The sequence below is a fragment of the Lacerta agilis genome, chromosome 13, assembly GCF_009819535.1.
Source record: "Lacerta agilis isolate rLacAgi1 chromosome 13, rLacAgi1.pri, whole genome shotgun sequence".
Taxonomy (NCBI): Eukaryota; Metazoa; Chordata; class Lepidosauria; order Squamata; family Lacertidae; genus Lacerta; species Lacerta agilis.
In genome coordinates, this window is record NC_046324.1 from 12,583,512 (window position 1) to 12,600,130 (window position 16,619).

The 16,619-nt window shown below is 42.4% G+C and overlaps 1 protein-coding gene across 3 annotated transcripts in view; it reads right to left on the reverse strand.

Moving 5' to 3' along the window:
* FBN1 (fibrillin 1) overlaps positions 1-16,619 on the reverse strand; it is a 213,563-nt gene that overhangs the window by 129,767 nt on the left and 67,177 nt on the right. For all 3 annotated transcript variants that reach the window (XM_033167565.1, XM_033167564.1, XM_033167563.1), the window contains exon 7: positions 454-651. In XM_033167565.1, the coding sequence (XP_033023456.1) occupies positions 454-651 (198 nt within the window). The remainder of the gene's footprint in view (positions 1-453; positions 652-16,619) is intronic.

The following is a 16,619-nucleotide window of genomic DNA, read 5'->3' on the forward strand; positions in this document are numbered from 1 at the left end:
AAGTTAATGGACATAAGCAACTTATGTTTATTTACTATATTACTTAAGACACATAGCAAGCTGTTATAAACAGCGCAACCTAAGAGCCGTCGCATATTAGAGGAATCTCTCTAAAGAGAATTATCAACAAGTTCCGGTTGCAAAACGTTAAAATAAACAATTTTACTGTGGCATCGCCAAAATCTGTTCTATCTTCCTGTAGCATTGCAGAATGGAGCTACTTTCCTTATGAAAGAACCTTTTGGCTCCAAAGAAATTCAGCAAGATCCCTGCCTCTCCCTTGCAAGTTTTACAAATGCCATTGCAATTTACAAGAGCACTACTCCGTAGATGCTTTAACTAATAGATCTGACACTCCTTTCCACGGCTTTCTCTACAATTTCAGTCCGCAGATGAAGCTCGGTTGCATTCATTCTATTAATAAAAATTTCAGCAGCTCCTACTGTACCGTACCTTGACAGGCTCCTGTCCGTATGTTTGGAATGAAGCCCCGGCGACAAGGATGAGGCTGAGCTGGACACATTTCACAGGGGTGGCCCCACGCTCTCCCGACAGTCGCACAGCAGAGGGTCTTCGTGCAGACTATCCCGCTGAGCTGCCCCTGGCACATCTGATTGGTTACCAAAGTGAAGCACGGGCCTGTCCTATAATCTGGATCAGAACAAGGAAACATCATCAGTATATTAAATCAGGGGGTGAATTTCACTGATGCGAACTCAAAGCAACAATATAAGAACTTGGCAGATAACTCTGCACACTCCCCTCATCCCCCCCCCCTCCCCTGGCACATAGAAGCAGGCATCCTTTCAACTCTGGTCCTGCTAATTCTGTGTTTTTATAGCGTGATTTTACCCTGTGAACCACCTTGAGACCTGCAGGTATGGGACAGTAAAGAAACAAACAAATTTCTGCACTGCAGTACAAAAGCAAGTGTATAGCAGAAAAGGGGGAAAGGGAAGTCAATAAATTATGTCCCTAAAATTGAAGGAAGGCAAGGAGCACTTCCTGATTTGATAAATGGACTTCTGAGTGCCATTGCCTCTTATTCCAAAAAGGGGGAAACAGGCCTGAGACAAAGGCTTAAATGAGGTTCCGGCTGCCATATTTATCACAGCCCTGTGTAACTTCGCAGTCTTGTTCTGTGTGCATCTCCCAAACTGCATATATGAGGACTCCTCACATTTCATACGATAAGGAAACAGACTCTTTCTGATCTGTAGGGAACTGTAAAGGATCCTGGCCCAACAGGAAAAACAGTAGCACTCTCTCTTTAGTGGCACGTTTGCCTAACCCTTCCCTGATTAATCTTGCCTAGAGCACAATATTTATATTAATAAAAGAATACGCTTATTATTTTTCCTACCACTGAGTCTAACAGATCCTAAAGGGCTGTAGCTTACAACCAAGTTAATTAGGGGCAACTTTCAGTGATACGTAGGCACAAAGCATTTAACTGTGGGCAACCTTTTGTCTGCAGCTAAACGAGAGGGCATGTGGAACACATCTGATTTGGTTTGTTTATGGTACGGCGAACTATTTATCCGAGAGACAAAATTAAACTAGGCCGTTAATAAAATATTCACTTGTATTTTGTTCCATTCTCCCACGGCAACAACAAAACAGTGGCATGGCGAGCTCCCCTGCACGCACATACACACTCTCACACACAAGCTCTCTTTGTTCCTCAAACCAACATTTGTCACCTTCTCTCCTTCTTTTCTGGGCCTTCCTTTATTCCAGGCTTCCTCTACCTCAGCCCTCCAGATGTTTTGAGACTACATTTCCCATCATCCCTGAGCACTGGTCCTGCTAACTAGGGATCATGGGAGTTGTAGGCCAAAAACATCTGGAGGGCCAAGGTTGAGGAAGCCTGCTTTATTCCTTTATTCATCGCCCTCACAAAGAACAGATATTTTCCCTTAAAATGTTTTTCACACGCTAGTACACAGGGCAAACACAAGCATCCCCCCTCCAAGCCCAAATCCTTCACAGGTGCACCTATGTAGTTGCCAATATAACTCTTACATTCTCACTTTACATCAAGGGGTTCCCAAATTTATAAGATGAGCTTATAAAGTTGCCATGGACCCCAACCCAGATTATTGGGAATGTATATGAGACAAAGTAAAGAAATATCAATATATAATTAAGATTTATTTATCATTAGTCACCATTACTAAGAATAAAATAAATAAGGGAAACTGTTGTGGTGTAAAATCAGCTTATGAAATGCATTAGCAAGGAAGGTATCCTCTGTATATGTCTGAGCCTTTTCTTAGGCTCATATTTCCTTAATTACGTTGTTTGTTTGTTTGTTTTGTTTGTTTGTTTTGTTTGCATTGTACCCCATAATAGGTTTGCCATTTATGTTTTTTTTCCAGACATGTACAGTAATCAGATGCCTAAAATGATGCCCGGGGGTGTGTATGTTGAATTTTAAGAGATTTCCTGGACATATGGCGGTGGGTGGGATATTTCACACACAGACCCCGCATCATATTGCACAGCCCCAAACTACTAGCATCTCTGTCTGTCTGTCTCCAGGGCTGCCCCGAAGGGCACAAATGGCAGGTGTGGGCACGTGGGGCCAGTCTGTGTGTGCCCACACTTCCCCCTTCCTCAACTGCCATTTTCTACTATGCCGCCTTCACCTTCCCCAAGTTGCCCACGTAGAGGCACGAGGGGCAGGGCAGGGAAAGGGAGCCCTGGCACAGACAGACAGACAGACACAAACAGGGGACACACACACGGTTCTGCATGCAGGGCTCCCCAAGTAAATAAAAAAAAGGAGCAGGAGAAAGATAAACTTTGTTTCTCCTCTGGCCTCAGTCAACCTCGATAACCTATTTTCGCTGGCTCGCTCAACAATTTCAACAAAAAGCTCAACAACTGTGGGGCGGGGGTGTCAGGAATTTTACTTTTTGAAATATGGCAAGCCTACCACATAAGAATTTCCACCTTTAGGCCCTTTTTCATCCACTTTCAACACACTTTATTTACTCCCTGTACAGTCCCGACTGACTGACCTCAGTATCAAACACTTTGAGAAACCATGCCATTTTAAAGTGTACAGTGGAGGAGGCCCTTAGCAGAGGCTCAGTTGGTCCCAATGAACTATACAGTAGGACTGCATATTGGGGGGGGGGGTTTAGATTCCAGGGGGCAGTGTATAAAGCCGCCCCCATGTGAACAATCTTACCTTCCGGAGATTGTACAAAATCTTTCTGAGATCTTGCAAAGGCCTCCAGAACCTGTGCAAGAACTTCCCACAGCCCAATAAGCAAGGCAGAGAACTTAAAAGATAATTCTGTGCTGGGTTTTCCCACCATGGAAAGAGCTCTGAAGATCTCTGCCCTTGCTTACTCGGCTCTGGAGGCCTTCATGAGACTTTTTTTTGCCCATGGCTTTTTCCTGTTTTCCTGCCCCCTTAAAAAAATAATAATAATCATGTAAGACGTGTGTGTGTGTGTGTACTGTTTAATGTAAACTTCTTAATTTTATTATTAAGTGGCCTATAAATTTAGTTGCATAAAATAAATTTGGATCAACTGAATTGCCAGATGCAAGCTTCTGAGTGTCATAAATTTCAGTTAGTATTTGAGATTAGGTCACACATAAAGTCACTCTCTCCAGGAATTTAAGCACTAGTCGGTTCAAATAAAGGTTATGCTCTTACTTGCTCTATGTTTTCTCCCTCCCTTTATCCAATCTTCAGTTTTCCTTAGACTTGTTCATAGTTACTTGCCCCCAGTGGCAAGTTAAAATTGCCTCCAAATGTGAACAAATGTGCAAAGAAACTTTACAAAATTTGTCCCATCCTCTCACCCTCTCACCTGTCAGGCCACACAACAAAAGTAAGTATGGACATATTGGCTAGTTGTTTTTTTAAGTGGGCTAGTGACTTCTTTGTACATCCTTCCGACTGGTTCAAAAGAAAGGGGAATCACTATGCAAAAGACTTTGCAGAATGCTAGATTGAACATTTTCATTGAGTTCCATTTTCAAACTATAAACACACCAAATCTTTGGTTGAGTTGTGATATATCAGTTTGCCTATGTACAGTGCTTTTTTTCTAATATATATATATATATATATATATATATATATATATATATATGTATGTATGTTTAGGGGTACTCTCATTTCACTACTCATATTGAAATACTGTACTGTCCCTCAATGAGGCCAAACGTAGATTCACAAGATGTTTAGGGGTATGCGCACCCCTGCGTCCCACCAGAAAAACAACAACAACACTGCCTAAGTATATTTTCTTTTACACTAGTCTCTACACCCCAATACTACACCTACCTATTAAAACCTTGAAACATCTTCCTTGTGAATATGATGTGCTATAGGGCAATAAATTCCCATTCTATTACATTATTATTATGCATTTATTTATACTCTGCCATTTTCCCTGACAGGGACTAAAGGTGGCTTACAGATAAAAATAGGAACAGCTAAAAACATTAAAAAAAAAACAAAACAATTAAACATTTACACAAAATAGATGTAGGTAGTTGAGACCCAAGCTCTTGGACACATTCCTCTGCTAGGGTACATTTGTGGAAAGGCTGACAGTATATATTAAGTAACAATAAACCTGTCACATCCACTTGATCAGGGTTTCATTTGTACTTGAATATAAAAAAAATCCCCATGGTAACTAGAAATATCACACTGATCTCTTGTTTTCAGAGGGGAGGGAGAACCTTGAGGCCAGTGGTTCCCAAGTGGTGGTTTGTAGACCCCAGGGGGTCCATGTCACATATCTGTCAACTGCCAGGGACATCGCGTTTTGAGGGACCATGCCCTCACACTAGAACACAACATTCAAAAATGTGAGAGACTGTGGTCGGACATGCGTCTCGCACGAGATTGTGTCACCTAAAACCATGTATTTGTGGGTGTTGCGTTCTCGTGCGGGTTATGTGACTCACACAGGAGTGAAGCCTAGAAGACCCGTGGCCCAGTTTTGTGATGGGACATGTTGGAGGGTATGGCAGCACTATTCCATAACAAAAACTACTACAGAAATATCAACATTTACAAAAGTAGGGGGTCCATGGCTTGGCTAATTGGAACCACTCCTCTAGGCCTCTCTATCTGGCTCCTAAGAATGTTCCCTAGACTGTAGCCCCCTCTCCACAGGCCACGCCACTCACAAGGCCCTACTCCATGCCCTTGTTGAGCATTTTGCCTGCAAAATGTTCCTTGAACTATAATAATGCTTCTTGGTTGTCTGTAGAGGGAATATAGAAGAGAAGGTTGGTGGGTGTAGAAAACTGGCTTTTGCAAAGCTGGAATGCAGCCTACTGTGAAAAGGTCGTCCATTGTTCCACAAGCTTTTGCATCTGTCCCCAGCTACTTTTCTGCCTCTGGCTCCACCTACAATTGGCATGTGGCCCTTGAAAGATTACTCATGAACGAATGTGGTCCCTGGGCTGAACAAATGTGCCCCATCCCAGTATCAATGCCTTCTAATAAAGATGTGCCTTCAAAGAGTTCCGGAACTATTTTCACCTGAACTAATTTTAGAGATCAGTTGCCCACAGCTGCCTGAAACCTGTACAAAAACATGTGGTCTTATTTACTTCTATAAATATTAAAACTGAGAAAAAATTATGTGTGTCTCTAAGTCTCAAGCTATTAAAGCCACAACTGAAAAAAGTTCCTTTGACATTAACTACTGAGACCAGTGGAAAAGTGGAAGTAGCCTAAAACAACTGTAGAGATTGTTGAACCTCAGACTATTGGCAGGTTTTTATCTAAACTAGGCACAGTGCTAATGAACAACAATTGCTCCAAAGTAATCTATGGAACAGACTGAGCTAGCGAAGCCATTTGCAGGAATCATGACCCTGGAAATATTAGATTCTGGCATTTGTGTGTTTATTTTTTCAGCCAACCTTTTCGGCAGCAAGGGCAGATTCCCCAACAGGCTGCAGAAGAGAAGAGAGAAGGGAAACAGCACTATTCCATTGCCTGTGCTAAGAGACCAGCTGCATTTCACTCTCCCCAGCAGTCGTGTATCAACTGCCTTTCCACCAGGCTGCAGGGCAGAGGGAGAGGTGAGAAGCAGGGCTATTGAACTGCTTCCATTCGTTTTAAGAACTGTAATCTGAAGAACTGATGACTGAGCTTACTTTCCCCCCTTCTCCTTCCTTCCTTCCTTCCTTCCTTCCTTCCCTCCCTTCCTTCCTTTTTCCTTGGGTATCCTGAGGGTAGGGACTGAGTTACTATTGATATTTGTAAGCTACATGGCCAGAACCATCCTCAACAGCAATATAACCAGGAGGGTCAAAAGGATCAGCTGATTTCTCCGAACAAACAATCCCAGGCATTTGAGCATTTCATGAACCCCTTGGAAGGTGATTTTCTTAGCTCCTACAGGAACCTCCCTCAGGAAGGGCAACAAACAGTCATCGATATTCTTGACTCTATGAGCCACATATTGAACGAGATCAAAGAATCAGAGGTAGAGACTGATAATAGATCCAATATCCACAACCATTTGAAATCTATAGAAGTTCCTCAGGGCTAAGGAATATCAGATGAAGAAGCCCAAGAAAGGGAGGGAGGTTTACCTTCCTGTGCTCCAAGAATGAACCTAGTAGATCTACCAATACAACCCCTGACCCAAGCTGGGGGAAACGGTTGTATTTGTGTAGAACAAAATCCTTCTCTGAATCTAATAACGGAACTTGATTGGATACAAGCATATAATAGTGATTTAGACAAGATAGACTCAAGTTTCTTGAGACGTATCCTGAGGCTCCCAAGTTCAATCAAGTATGAGACGATGTGTGGAGAACTAGGTATACACACAAAGGAATATTGGGTGTTGGATAGCACTAGAAAACACTGGTTGTGTTGCCATTTTCTTTGCCAACCTTCAAGTCTGATATCTGACTTACTTAAGGACTCTTGTAAAACCAGACAGTTCCAACGCATACAAAGCAAAATCAGATCTATTAGTATTGACTTGGAACTCTTGTATAATTCAAGTGAGCAATATATTTATCATAATATACAAATCAGATTAAGGGACATTGAAAAACAAAGTACAGTATCAAGTCAGCTGTAAAAAAATAATTTGCTCTCCCAGGTTTTATGGTTTAAATCCAACAGATAACAGTGTCATTTATTCCAGTCCAATGCAGGGCCTTTATGTTAGCCTGACTATTTTCCAGGGACAGTCCCAGAATTATGAAAGCCACACTGGCTTCTGATTTGATCCCAGAATGTCCCTATTTCTCCTGCCAGTGGCACCACCGAGCTCGAGGAGGAGGAGGAGGAGCTTGTCCTGAGCAGTGGTAGCAGTGGCGGCTGCGAGGAGGCATCCCATTGCCTCTCCATAGCCACCGCTACTGGCCTCCTCCCTTGGGCAGTTCATAGGGGTTATTGGAGAGCAGGTGAGGAGGAGGAGGAGAAGCTGCCGCCACTGAGGCCCAGCCTTGCACGATGCACTGGCTCTGAAGGGCAGGCAGAGGGCAGGGCCACCCTGGGTAGGAAGAACAGCAGAGCTGGGTGGAGCACAGGGAACCTTGGTTTTATAAGTATGTTGCATTTTTTTCATAGATGTTCAACATTCCTGGACTTCCAAATCACAGCCGAAACACCCACATAACGAAATACCATTTAACCATCCAAACTTCAAGCTGTCCGAATAGACTACTTCACTTCACTCCCCAACCCACCCCACCCCCAAAAGGCACTGGTGGAAAATAAAATTATTATGTCCAAATCGTGTCAGAAATTTTGCTAAAATTGTTGGGAATGGTGGGTATTACAGCATCTAAAACCAGCAGCAAGTTTTAGATGTAATATGATATATATATATATATATATATATATATATATATACACACACACACACACACACACATACACATACACACACACACACTCAGTTTTGTAGATTGCTTGGAAAAGACACAAGCTTCAAGTCAGGTTGCCAAAATCAATGAAAGCCCCAGACACATGATCTGGACTTGAAATTTTAAGTATTTGCCGTTTCCAAAGACTAAAATACAACTCAGCTTTAATTCCCCACACACCCCCGGCAATAATCTCCTTTTTCTTAACTATGAATTTCCTAAAAGGTCTGACAATTGAAACTAGAATATATATGTGCCTACTTGAATCTGCCTTCAATGAATGCTAAATGTTCGTGGCAACATAAATCTAACCCCTGTGACCTTCCCAGCATCACATGCTTCCTACATGGAATTCATTATGTTCAGCAAAGCAGCAGTCCACAGAACTGTATTTTAAAAAAAAGTCAGGCACTGTAAAAAAAAAAGAATATTAAGAATATTTTTCAGTACATTAAACAGGCATATACATAAGGCTCCTAATATCTACCGGTAACTCTTCACCTAGGATCCTTACAGTCCTTCAGGTCAGGATCATATTAATTTTATTTAATAGATAGAGAAACTTAGGCTGAAAGATAGCAGCTTGCAAAATATTATTTTGAACTGTAGCTAGTTCCTTTTTGGACAGGATGAACTTCAACTACATCTAGTTCCTTTTAAAAGTTACTTTCCAAGCACTGCTGATAGCAGACTATTCTGGTCTAGGTGTGCATAAAATTATGATGTAGAAGCAACTAACTTTAGCTGCATCATGTCCAGTGTGAAATTAAATTAAATTAGCACCAAAATACAGAATTCTGCACTTTTTAATAAAGCAAAAGATAGACTCAGCATAATCCCAAATTGCTATTTGCTGCTTTTCTTATTTTAAAAGCTTCCTCAGCAGATATACCTGTATCGTAGTTAAAATTATCTACAATTATTGTACACTAGTTGAAGTACAAGGTTGTTGTTTTTTTTAAATGAGACTCCTAAGCCAACTTTGGTGGGTTCCTAAATGTTTTGCCCAAGAGGATTAATCAACTTAGCTGCCTTTCCACTGGAGCACCTCCTAACCAGGGATTTCACTGGGCTTGCATTTCTTGGTGCATCACCATCTAATATTTGGAGCCTGGAAACTTATTCACAGGAGTCCAAATGCCTGACTCACCATTTGGAAATCATTATCCTCATTCGGGCCTGTGCAACCTGTGACCCACTTAGCTGAACACAACCCAACAGGCAAGTTTAATGGCCTGCCAGGTCCTTATCTCTCCCCTTTCCCAGGTTTTGCAGTCCCTAACAGAAAGCAAAACAATAGAAGAAGAAGAAGAAGAAGAAGAAGAAGAAGAAGAAGAAGAAGAGGAAGAGGAGTAGTTTGGATTTGATATCCCGCTTTATCACTACCCGAAGGAGTCTCAAAGTGGCTAACATTCTCCTTTCCCTTCCTCCCCCACAACAAACACTCTGTGAGGTGAGTGGGGCTGAGAGACTTCAAAGAAGTGTGACTAGCCCAAGGTCACCCAGCAGCTGCATGTGGAGGAGCGGAGACACGAACCCGGTTCACCAGATTACAAGTATACCACTCTTAGCCACTACACCACACTGGCTCTCTGAATCTCCTTCTGCCAAGCAACTTTGCAAGAAGACAAGGAGCCCCTCTGAATTGGGCACCGATCTCCCTTATGCTTTTGAAAAGTATCTGAAAACCCACATTTGAGAACAAAAAACTTGAATCTTTTCAAAACCTATTTTGTTCTTGCAATTGACCCACTTTTCAATTCCTGTAGCTGGAAAGTAATCAAACAACAACAAAGTAATGTTCAAGAATTGTTTCTGGAGTAATTTATTATGCACACTCAAATCCAAAACACAAAACTAAGCCCATAACAAAGGGGTGGGGCGAGTATTTAGTTTTGTTCTTCGCAATTACAATTAGCAGTCCAAAAATATACAGCAGTCTTTTTTATTTTCCAGAATGAGGAAAAATAATAAAAAGGCAGCAAAATGAATAAGTTTCCATTGATGTAGCATTGCTTCCCAAACTGACACATTTCTGTACAGATTAGTGGCTTAAAACGTTGCAAGGTAATTTCTCCCTACTGTGTTTCAAGTTACATTTGCTGTGCACACCAGAGATGGGGGCCAGGGATTTTTTCCCCCTCCCAATGCACATTACCTGTCTACAACACACAGGCACCACAAATCCCATTAAGCAAGCTGTCATCTGTGCAAGCTCAATGGCTATCTCAAATATAGGCAACTCAGCTTAACTGCAAAGTGAATGTGGCTCACGTTTTAAGATCAGATGAAAGCTGGTTTGAGGGAAAACACATTGTATGCTGCAATATTTCTCATGAAACTACAGGACAGATGTGGATCGTGGCTAACGTCATCTGCACAGGCCGTCAAACACCAGAAGTGGGAGCATGCTGCAGCCAAGTGAATGGTAGTAAGTACGCAACCTAAGACTTCTGCTAATGCAAGATGCACATTAAGTCATGTAACACAACACAACTGGTGCTTTCTGCTTCTGTGAGTAGTTTTACAAAATAAAACCAGTATGACAAGGGATTCTGGTGATGGTTACACTTTCTAATCCAGAGATCAAAGCCACCCTTCTTATATTCAGACAGAAGAGGATGTAAATGCTCAGAAATGAATGAATAAAACGTACTGTGCAGGCAGGTGGAAGAAACCCCTGGAAGTCAAAAACACACATTTGTCGTTTGTTCTGAATATAAGATGCCCCTGAATAGAGGCCTTACCCCTACAATATCTCTCTGAAAGATAGATAGACCGACCCCATAAATCTCTGGCACCATCCAGTAAAAAACACTAAAAAAAACACATAAAACCTCTAGATTTATCTCACAGTGAGTGCCACCTGTCGAGAAGGGCAGGTGGTCCTTTTACAAAACTGTTGGAAGTATACTGAAGTTCCACGTGGTTCCTCGGGTCTCATCTGAAATCATGGCTTCTCTCCCTATATTTCTATCTGAAGCTAACAACTAGTTTACTATTTGAGAGTAGTGTAGCATAGCGTCTTAAAGGCCAAACAAAATACAATAGGGCAGCAATTGATGGGCAGCAATTCTGCACAGGCCAGGTCCTTATCAGGATTAAGCTCAACGAGCCAAATTTGAAAAGCCCACCCACCCACGTATTAAATGCATGGCCTTGCAAGTCTCCCCTCCTCTCCCTTTCATTCCCAATCTCAGAAGTTTACAAGAGGAACACAATGAGACTCGCAGAAGTTTTAGGGCAGCTCCCATGCTCCCATTTTAGCCTGATTTAGGAGCACTGGGGCCTTCTTAAAGACTTTTGCAAAAGTGCTTTTGAAGCATACACACACACACACACCTTTCTCCTTTAAATGAAAGAGGAGTGTGGCTGCTTCAAACAGCACTTTTGAGAAGCATTTTAAGGCAGGCCCTGTGCTCCCATTTCAGCTGAAACAGGAACATGGGGGCCTCACATCACCCACAGAAGCGCATGTGTTGCTTCAAACACTGCTTTGGAGAAGCACTTTAATCCCCGTTCATCTGCTTTATATATTCTGCTGCCTTGGCTGCATGATCCTGTTCCCTGATGGGAAGACGGCATACAGCCAATGCAAAATTAAACCTTGTTCTCCCACCCATCAGCTGACATCACCAACGATGATGGACAGGTGGGCATGGGTTTGGGGAAAATGGCCTTGCAAGCCAAATTGGATACTTTGGCAGGCCAAGATTGCTGCGCGGGCCAGAGATTCCCCACCCTTGCAGCAGGGCAACGGTACACACTTGTAAGAAGGTCTACTTTTGATATGAAAAGCAGCGTACAGAGGAAGGAAGCCTTGCCGAGCTCTGCTGCTTGAAGAGAATAGTGAGGAACCTTTAGCCCTCCAGATATTGCTGAGTTACAAGTGCCACCATCCCTAGGAAGCATGGGCAAGGACCACGGATAATTAACAGTAGACAGGACGTAGGCAGAAAGAAGACTGTAAACAGATCACAAGAAGGGATGGTGGAGGACTTGGGTTTCATTTTCTTACCCTGCATGTTGTTTTTCATATTAAAAAGGTAGAAACCCCACCCCAATGTTCTATGGAAACAGGGCAGACGTGGGCATAATTTATAGATGTGGCTTCCCCACATTTCTAGGTTGGCTCTAAATGGCTGGACTGTGTTCAGTGCTCACCAGAAATAGATACTTCTGGCACGCAGCTACCTCTCAGTCTTAGCCTACCTCACAGAATAGTTTTATGGGTTACTGAGACAATTTGAGGAGGGATAAAAAAAAAACTCATAAACACACAAATGCACAGTAAATTTGGCAAGATATTCAGGGGTACTGGCATTTTGGTGGGGTTTTTTGTGGAGTGTGAAAGCTTGCAATCATTTTGGGGGCCTTGCTTTCTCACTTGGGGGCAGGTGTTTTTGTTATTTACTTGTTAAATGTAATTTCTTGTTAAATGTAGCTTCACCCCTTGCTCTTCAAATTTTGAGCCTGAAGTTCACAAAGTCAAACTTTCAGCTCGGCCCTACTTTTATTTTTTTATTGTGTTTTTTTATTAAAGATTTTCTTGATTCACAAAAGTATGTGCAATGTCTCTCTCTCTGTCTCGTATTTTTTTCGAAGTAACATTTTTACAAATCAGTTTCATTTGTTGAGACATTAGGAAGAAAAAGGGGGAAAGAGGTGGGCGGGGGGGGAGATGTTTGGGGTGGGGTGGGGTGACTATGTTTCTATTTTACTTAATGTATGTAGGTACTTTTAAACACTGCAAAGTGTTAGTGCTAAGCAATATTATTGCTTTCAGTAATAGGCTGTATACTTTTTCACTTTTAAGAGACCATGTTGGCAAGGGTTTCACGTCCCTGTTGGTTTTTGCTCACCTTTTAAAAGCTATTCACAAAACATTAAAAATGTAAACACAGATTAAACCGTCAGTATCCGTCACATACACACTTATCCCAGAGCATATTGTGAAAGAGTAGCACGTTCCAACACAGCCCATTCTACAGCCAGTTTTGTGCTGGAGCCAAAATCTGAAGTCAACTCAATTGGCAGAACCACTCACAGTATTTATCCCAGTGTCAATGAGATCAGAATGCAGCCTGCTATTGCTATACCCAGCCAAGGTTCCCAGGGGGCAAACAAACTCATCTGTGAGAATCAGCTTTGCCCCATATGTCATGCTTGTGGGAAGAGGGCTAACAACTTTGCCAAAAAAATAGGAAGCTGCTAGTTACAGGACAAGAAAGTCAAGTAAGAGTGGAATTGAGAACCTTCTTGCTCTAAAATCCATATTCAAACAATACCTTCATTAGGCAAAACAAAATATCACAAAATAGTTATCACAAAAGGGATTTCTCCAACCACCCTCCTTCTGGTCCAATACAGCTATACTGTACAGTATTTACTTTTTGTGTCATTTCTCCAGCTTTATCAACAAGCTTTGTTTTTTCACAATGTATCACACTCATGTAGTAAGGACAGACTGCATTCTTAGATTAGCCCATGAATTTAAAAACCTTAAAAGGTGTTAAAATTAGCAATGCATAGAGTGCTTACAGTGTCCTGGCTCCCACTTGCTGAAAAACAAAAACTCAAGAGGCAGGACGGCAGTTCGAAACCCCACAACGGGGTTGCTCGGTCCCAGCTCCTGCCAACCTAGCAGTTTGAAGGCACGCTAAAAAGTACAAGTAGATTAATAGGTACCACTCTGGTGGGAAGGTAAATGGCATTTCCATGCGCTGCTCTGGTTTCGGTGTTCCGTTGTGCCAGAAGCAGCTTAGTTTTGCTGGTCACATGACCCAGAAAAACTGCGGAACGCCGGCTCCTTCAGCCTGTAAAGCGAGATGAGTGCTGCAACCCCAGAGTCGTCTGCGACTGGACTTAACTGTCAGGGGTCCTTTACCCCCCCCCCTTTTTTACTGCTACACAAAGGCAGGTGATATAGTTCCCAAAACAAAGCTATCCAATACAAAGGAACAGAGAGCTTAGCTTAGTGCAAGTGTTTCTGCTCTCTAAGCAATCCACCCATCTTCCACAAAACCTAGTAGGCAAAATCATCATCATCCCTTGGTACCTCTTGGATTGATCTTGGTGTAGGTGGTTGTCTCCAACATCTGAGGAGTGGGCAGAGCCAGAGAAGCATCCCCCTCTAGAGAGGCAGGGCTACTCCTGGTATCTGAGGTACACACCATGGAAGGGTCAGGGATAGGCTCTTACAGCTGTAGAGAGGGAAGTGAGGCTTGTGGCTCTTAGCATGGTGACTGGTGAGGTGAGTGAGCTGGTTGAAGGAACCCACACACACATCAGCCTCGGGCTGTCCAACACTGGCAGACACATCCCCATCGTGCTGCGGCCCTCCTGGGATCTTCGGCAAAGCATCACCTCGGCATGCTCACTAGCCACAAAATGTTTGGAGTGGGAGATAGAAAAACAGCAGGAGATGGAATGGTGTATTCTGAAAGCATGCATGGAACCATGACAAATGCTCCCAAAACTGCATTCATTTTTTTGCAATTCAAAAGCTTGAATACATGCAAATCAGTAACTGGTTCCTCCCACCCTTCCCTCAAGATCCAAAATGGCACCCATGCACAAAACTCCCAGTTTTAAATAACTATTTCAGCCTCCAGAGACTTGTTGGCCTTCTCAGCTATATGTGGACCAGAATGTCAGGAAATCATGAGGTCAGATATGTCAGTAAAGCCTCTTAGTCACACCCCGCCAAAATATCTAAGTTTGCCTAACGGTGGAGCCAACTAGAGACAGTTCCATTGCATTGGGCTTCCAAATGACATTTTGGAGAATACATTGAAAAACAACAGCGCAGACCCCTTGCTCCTCTCAGAACTATGCATGTGTCATCCCATCAAAAGGTGAACGTTTTTCATCTGTTGCCATGACAATTATTTCAGTGTATCAGTACAAATACAGACAACATCTGGAACTAATGGGATAATGAAGCCACTCAAGAACAGCATTCCACTCAGCATGAACATTAAGAGAAGCCATAAATACAACCATTCTGGCTGAAGAGCGATGGCAGTTTTGATGCATTTAAAAGCATTCACATATCTGTATATGTTCTGTTCTTCATGCGTTATTTGTTTTTAGAGAATCATAAAATGTTGTCTCTGTGTTCTTATGGCATTGGTCATAACAGTAACGTAATGGATGTCAAAAAGTCTAAATCTGTAGAGTCATGAGTGACTTAACCTGGTTCCTTCATGGGATATCTACCTTGAACAATGTCTCTTATGCTCCTAATGAAGAAGTATTTCATACCCCAGAGTTCTCTGGATGTTAGCATGCCTTCCTCTGAAATCCATCTATTTCTCTGCTCGGGGTCATTCAGTTGGGGGGGGGGGGGGCTGATGTTCCACCTATTCAAGTATGATGCCTAATGGCTGATGCATTGTGGTTTTTGCCAAAAGCAAACATTAAAAAAATTCAAAGCATGAAAACTACTGAAAATCTGTAAAGTGGAGAATCTAACTTTGTATCATCACAGTTCAATGTAATATTTATCACCTGCACCTAATATTCTTGCTGATTACGTTTAAGAAAGCATATATTTTGCTTTCCTGCTCAAGTCAAAGCCATTTTAAATTTGGGGTCAGGCCATTCAACCAGCACACATATTACATTGGTAATAACCTCTTGGTTTGTATCTCAGCCAGGTTTCTACAGTTAATATACATATACTGTTTTCAAGCAAAGCACAGTACAAGGAAGAGGATTTCCTAGCATATTGGAATCTTAATCCAGAACCAAAATAGAAGGTATACCATATATGTGATTGGGCCAGGATTCCTCAACCTGGTGCCCTTCAGTTGTTGTTGAACTTCTATCAGTCCCAACCAGCATGAGCAATGGTCTTTTATGATCAGCGGTCTGCAAACTTTTTCAGCAGGGGGCCGGTCCACTGTCCCTCAGACCTTGTGGAGGCCAGACTATATTTCGAAAATATAAATGAACGAATTCCTATGCCCCACAAATAACCTAGAAATGCATTTTAAATAAAAGCACACACTCTACTCATGTAAAAACACGCTGATTCCCGGACCATCCGCAGGCTGGATTTAGAAGGTGGTTGGGCTGGATCCAGCCCCCGGGCCTTAGTTTGCCTACCCATGTTTACGATGGAGAGTGACAGGTTTTCCACTCCTGTAGTACATCAAAATATATGAAATGCTTTGGGCATTCTAAGGTGCTATATGAAGGTGAGGTATCATTATTAAGTACTATGCTCAATTAGATGCTCTATCCCTAGCTAATTACCCCAATCAGAATAACAAAAAATCTGAGGAACTGAAACAAGTACCGTAGGTAACACTGCTGGAATTATACAGGGGCTAAAATTACCATTTGCCATATGTCTGAAAGCATCCTCAAGGAGGATAAGGCTATGCAACCTGCAGTACCAGAGGCAGTATATCTCTGAATACTGGTTGCTAGAGATAATGAGTGCAAAGAGTGCTGTTGTGCTCATGCTATGCTTGTGGACTTCTCAGGAGTAGGGTTGCCATACGTCCGGCATACGAAAACAGCGTACAAAAAAATTGGGCAAAAAAAGAGCTCAACAATTTTTGTATCCTGATTTCCCCCCCCCACCGCTCCTCCCCCCCCCATGGACTTATCCACACTTACCTTTTGCCCCACTATTTAAAGGCACAGGTGTGTGTGTGTGTGTCTGTTTTTGCCTCAGGGCTTTCCTCATGAAAACATGCTATTTAGCACTCAATTGGAACAAA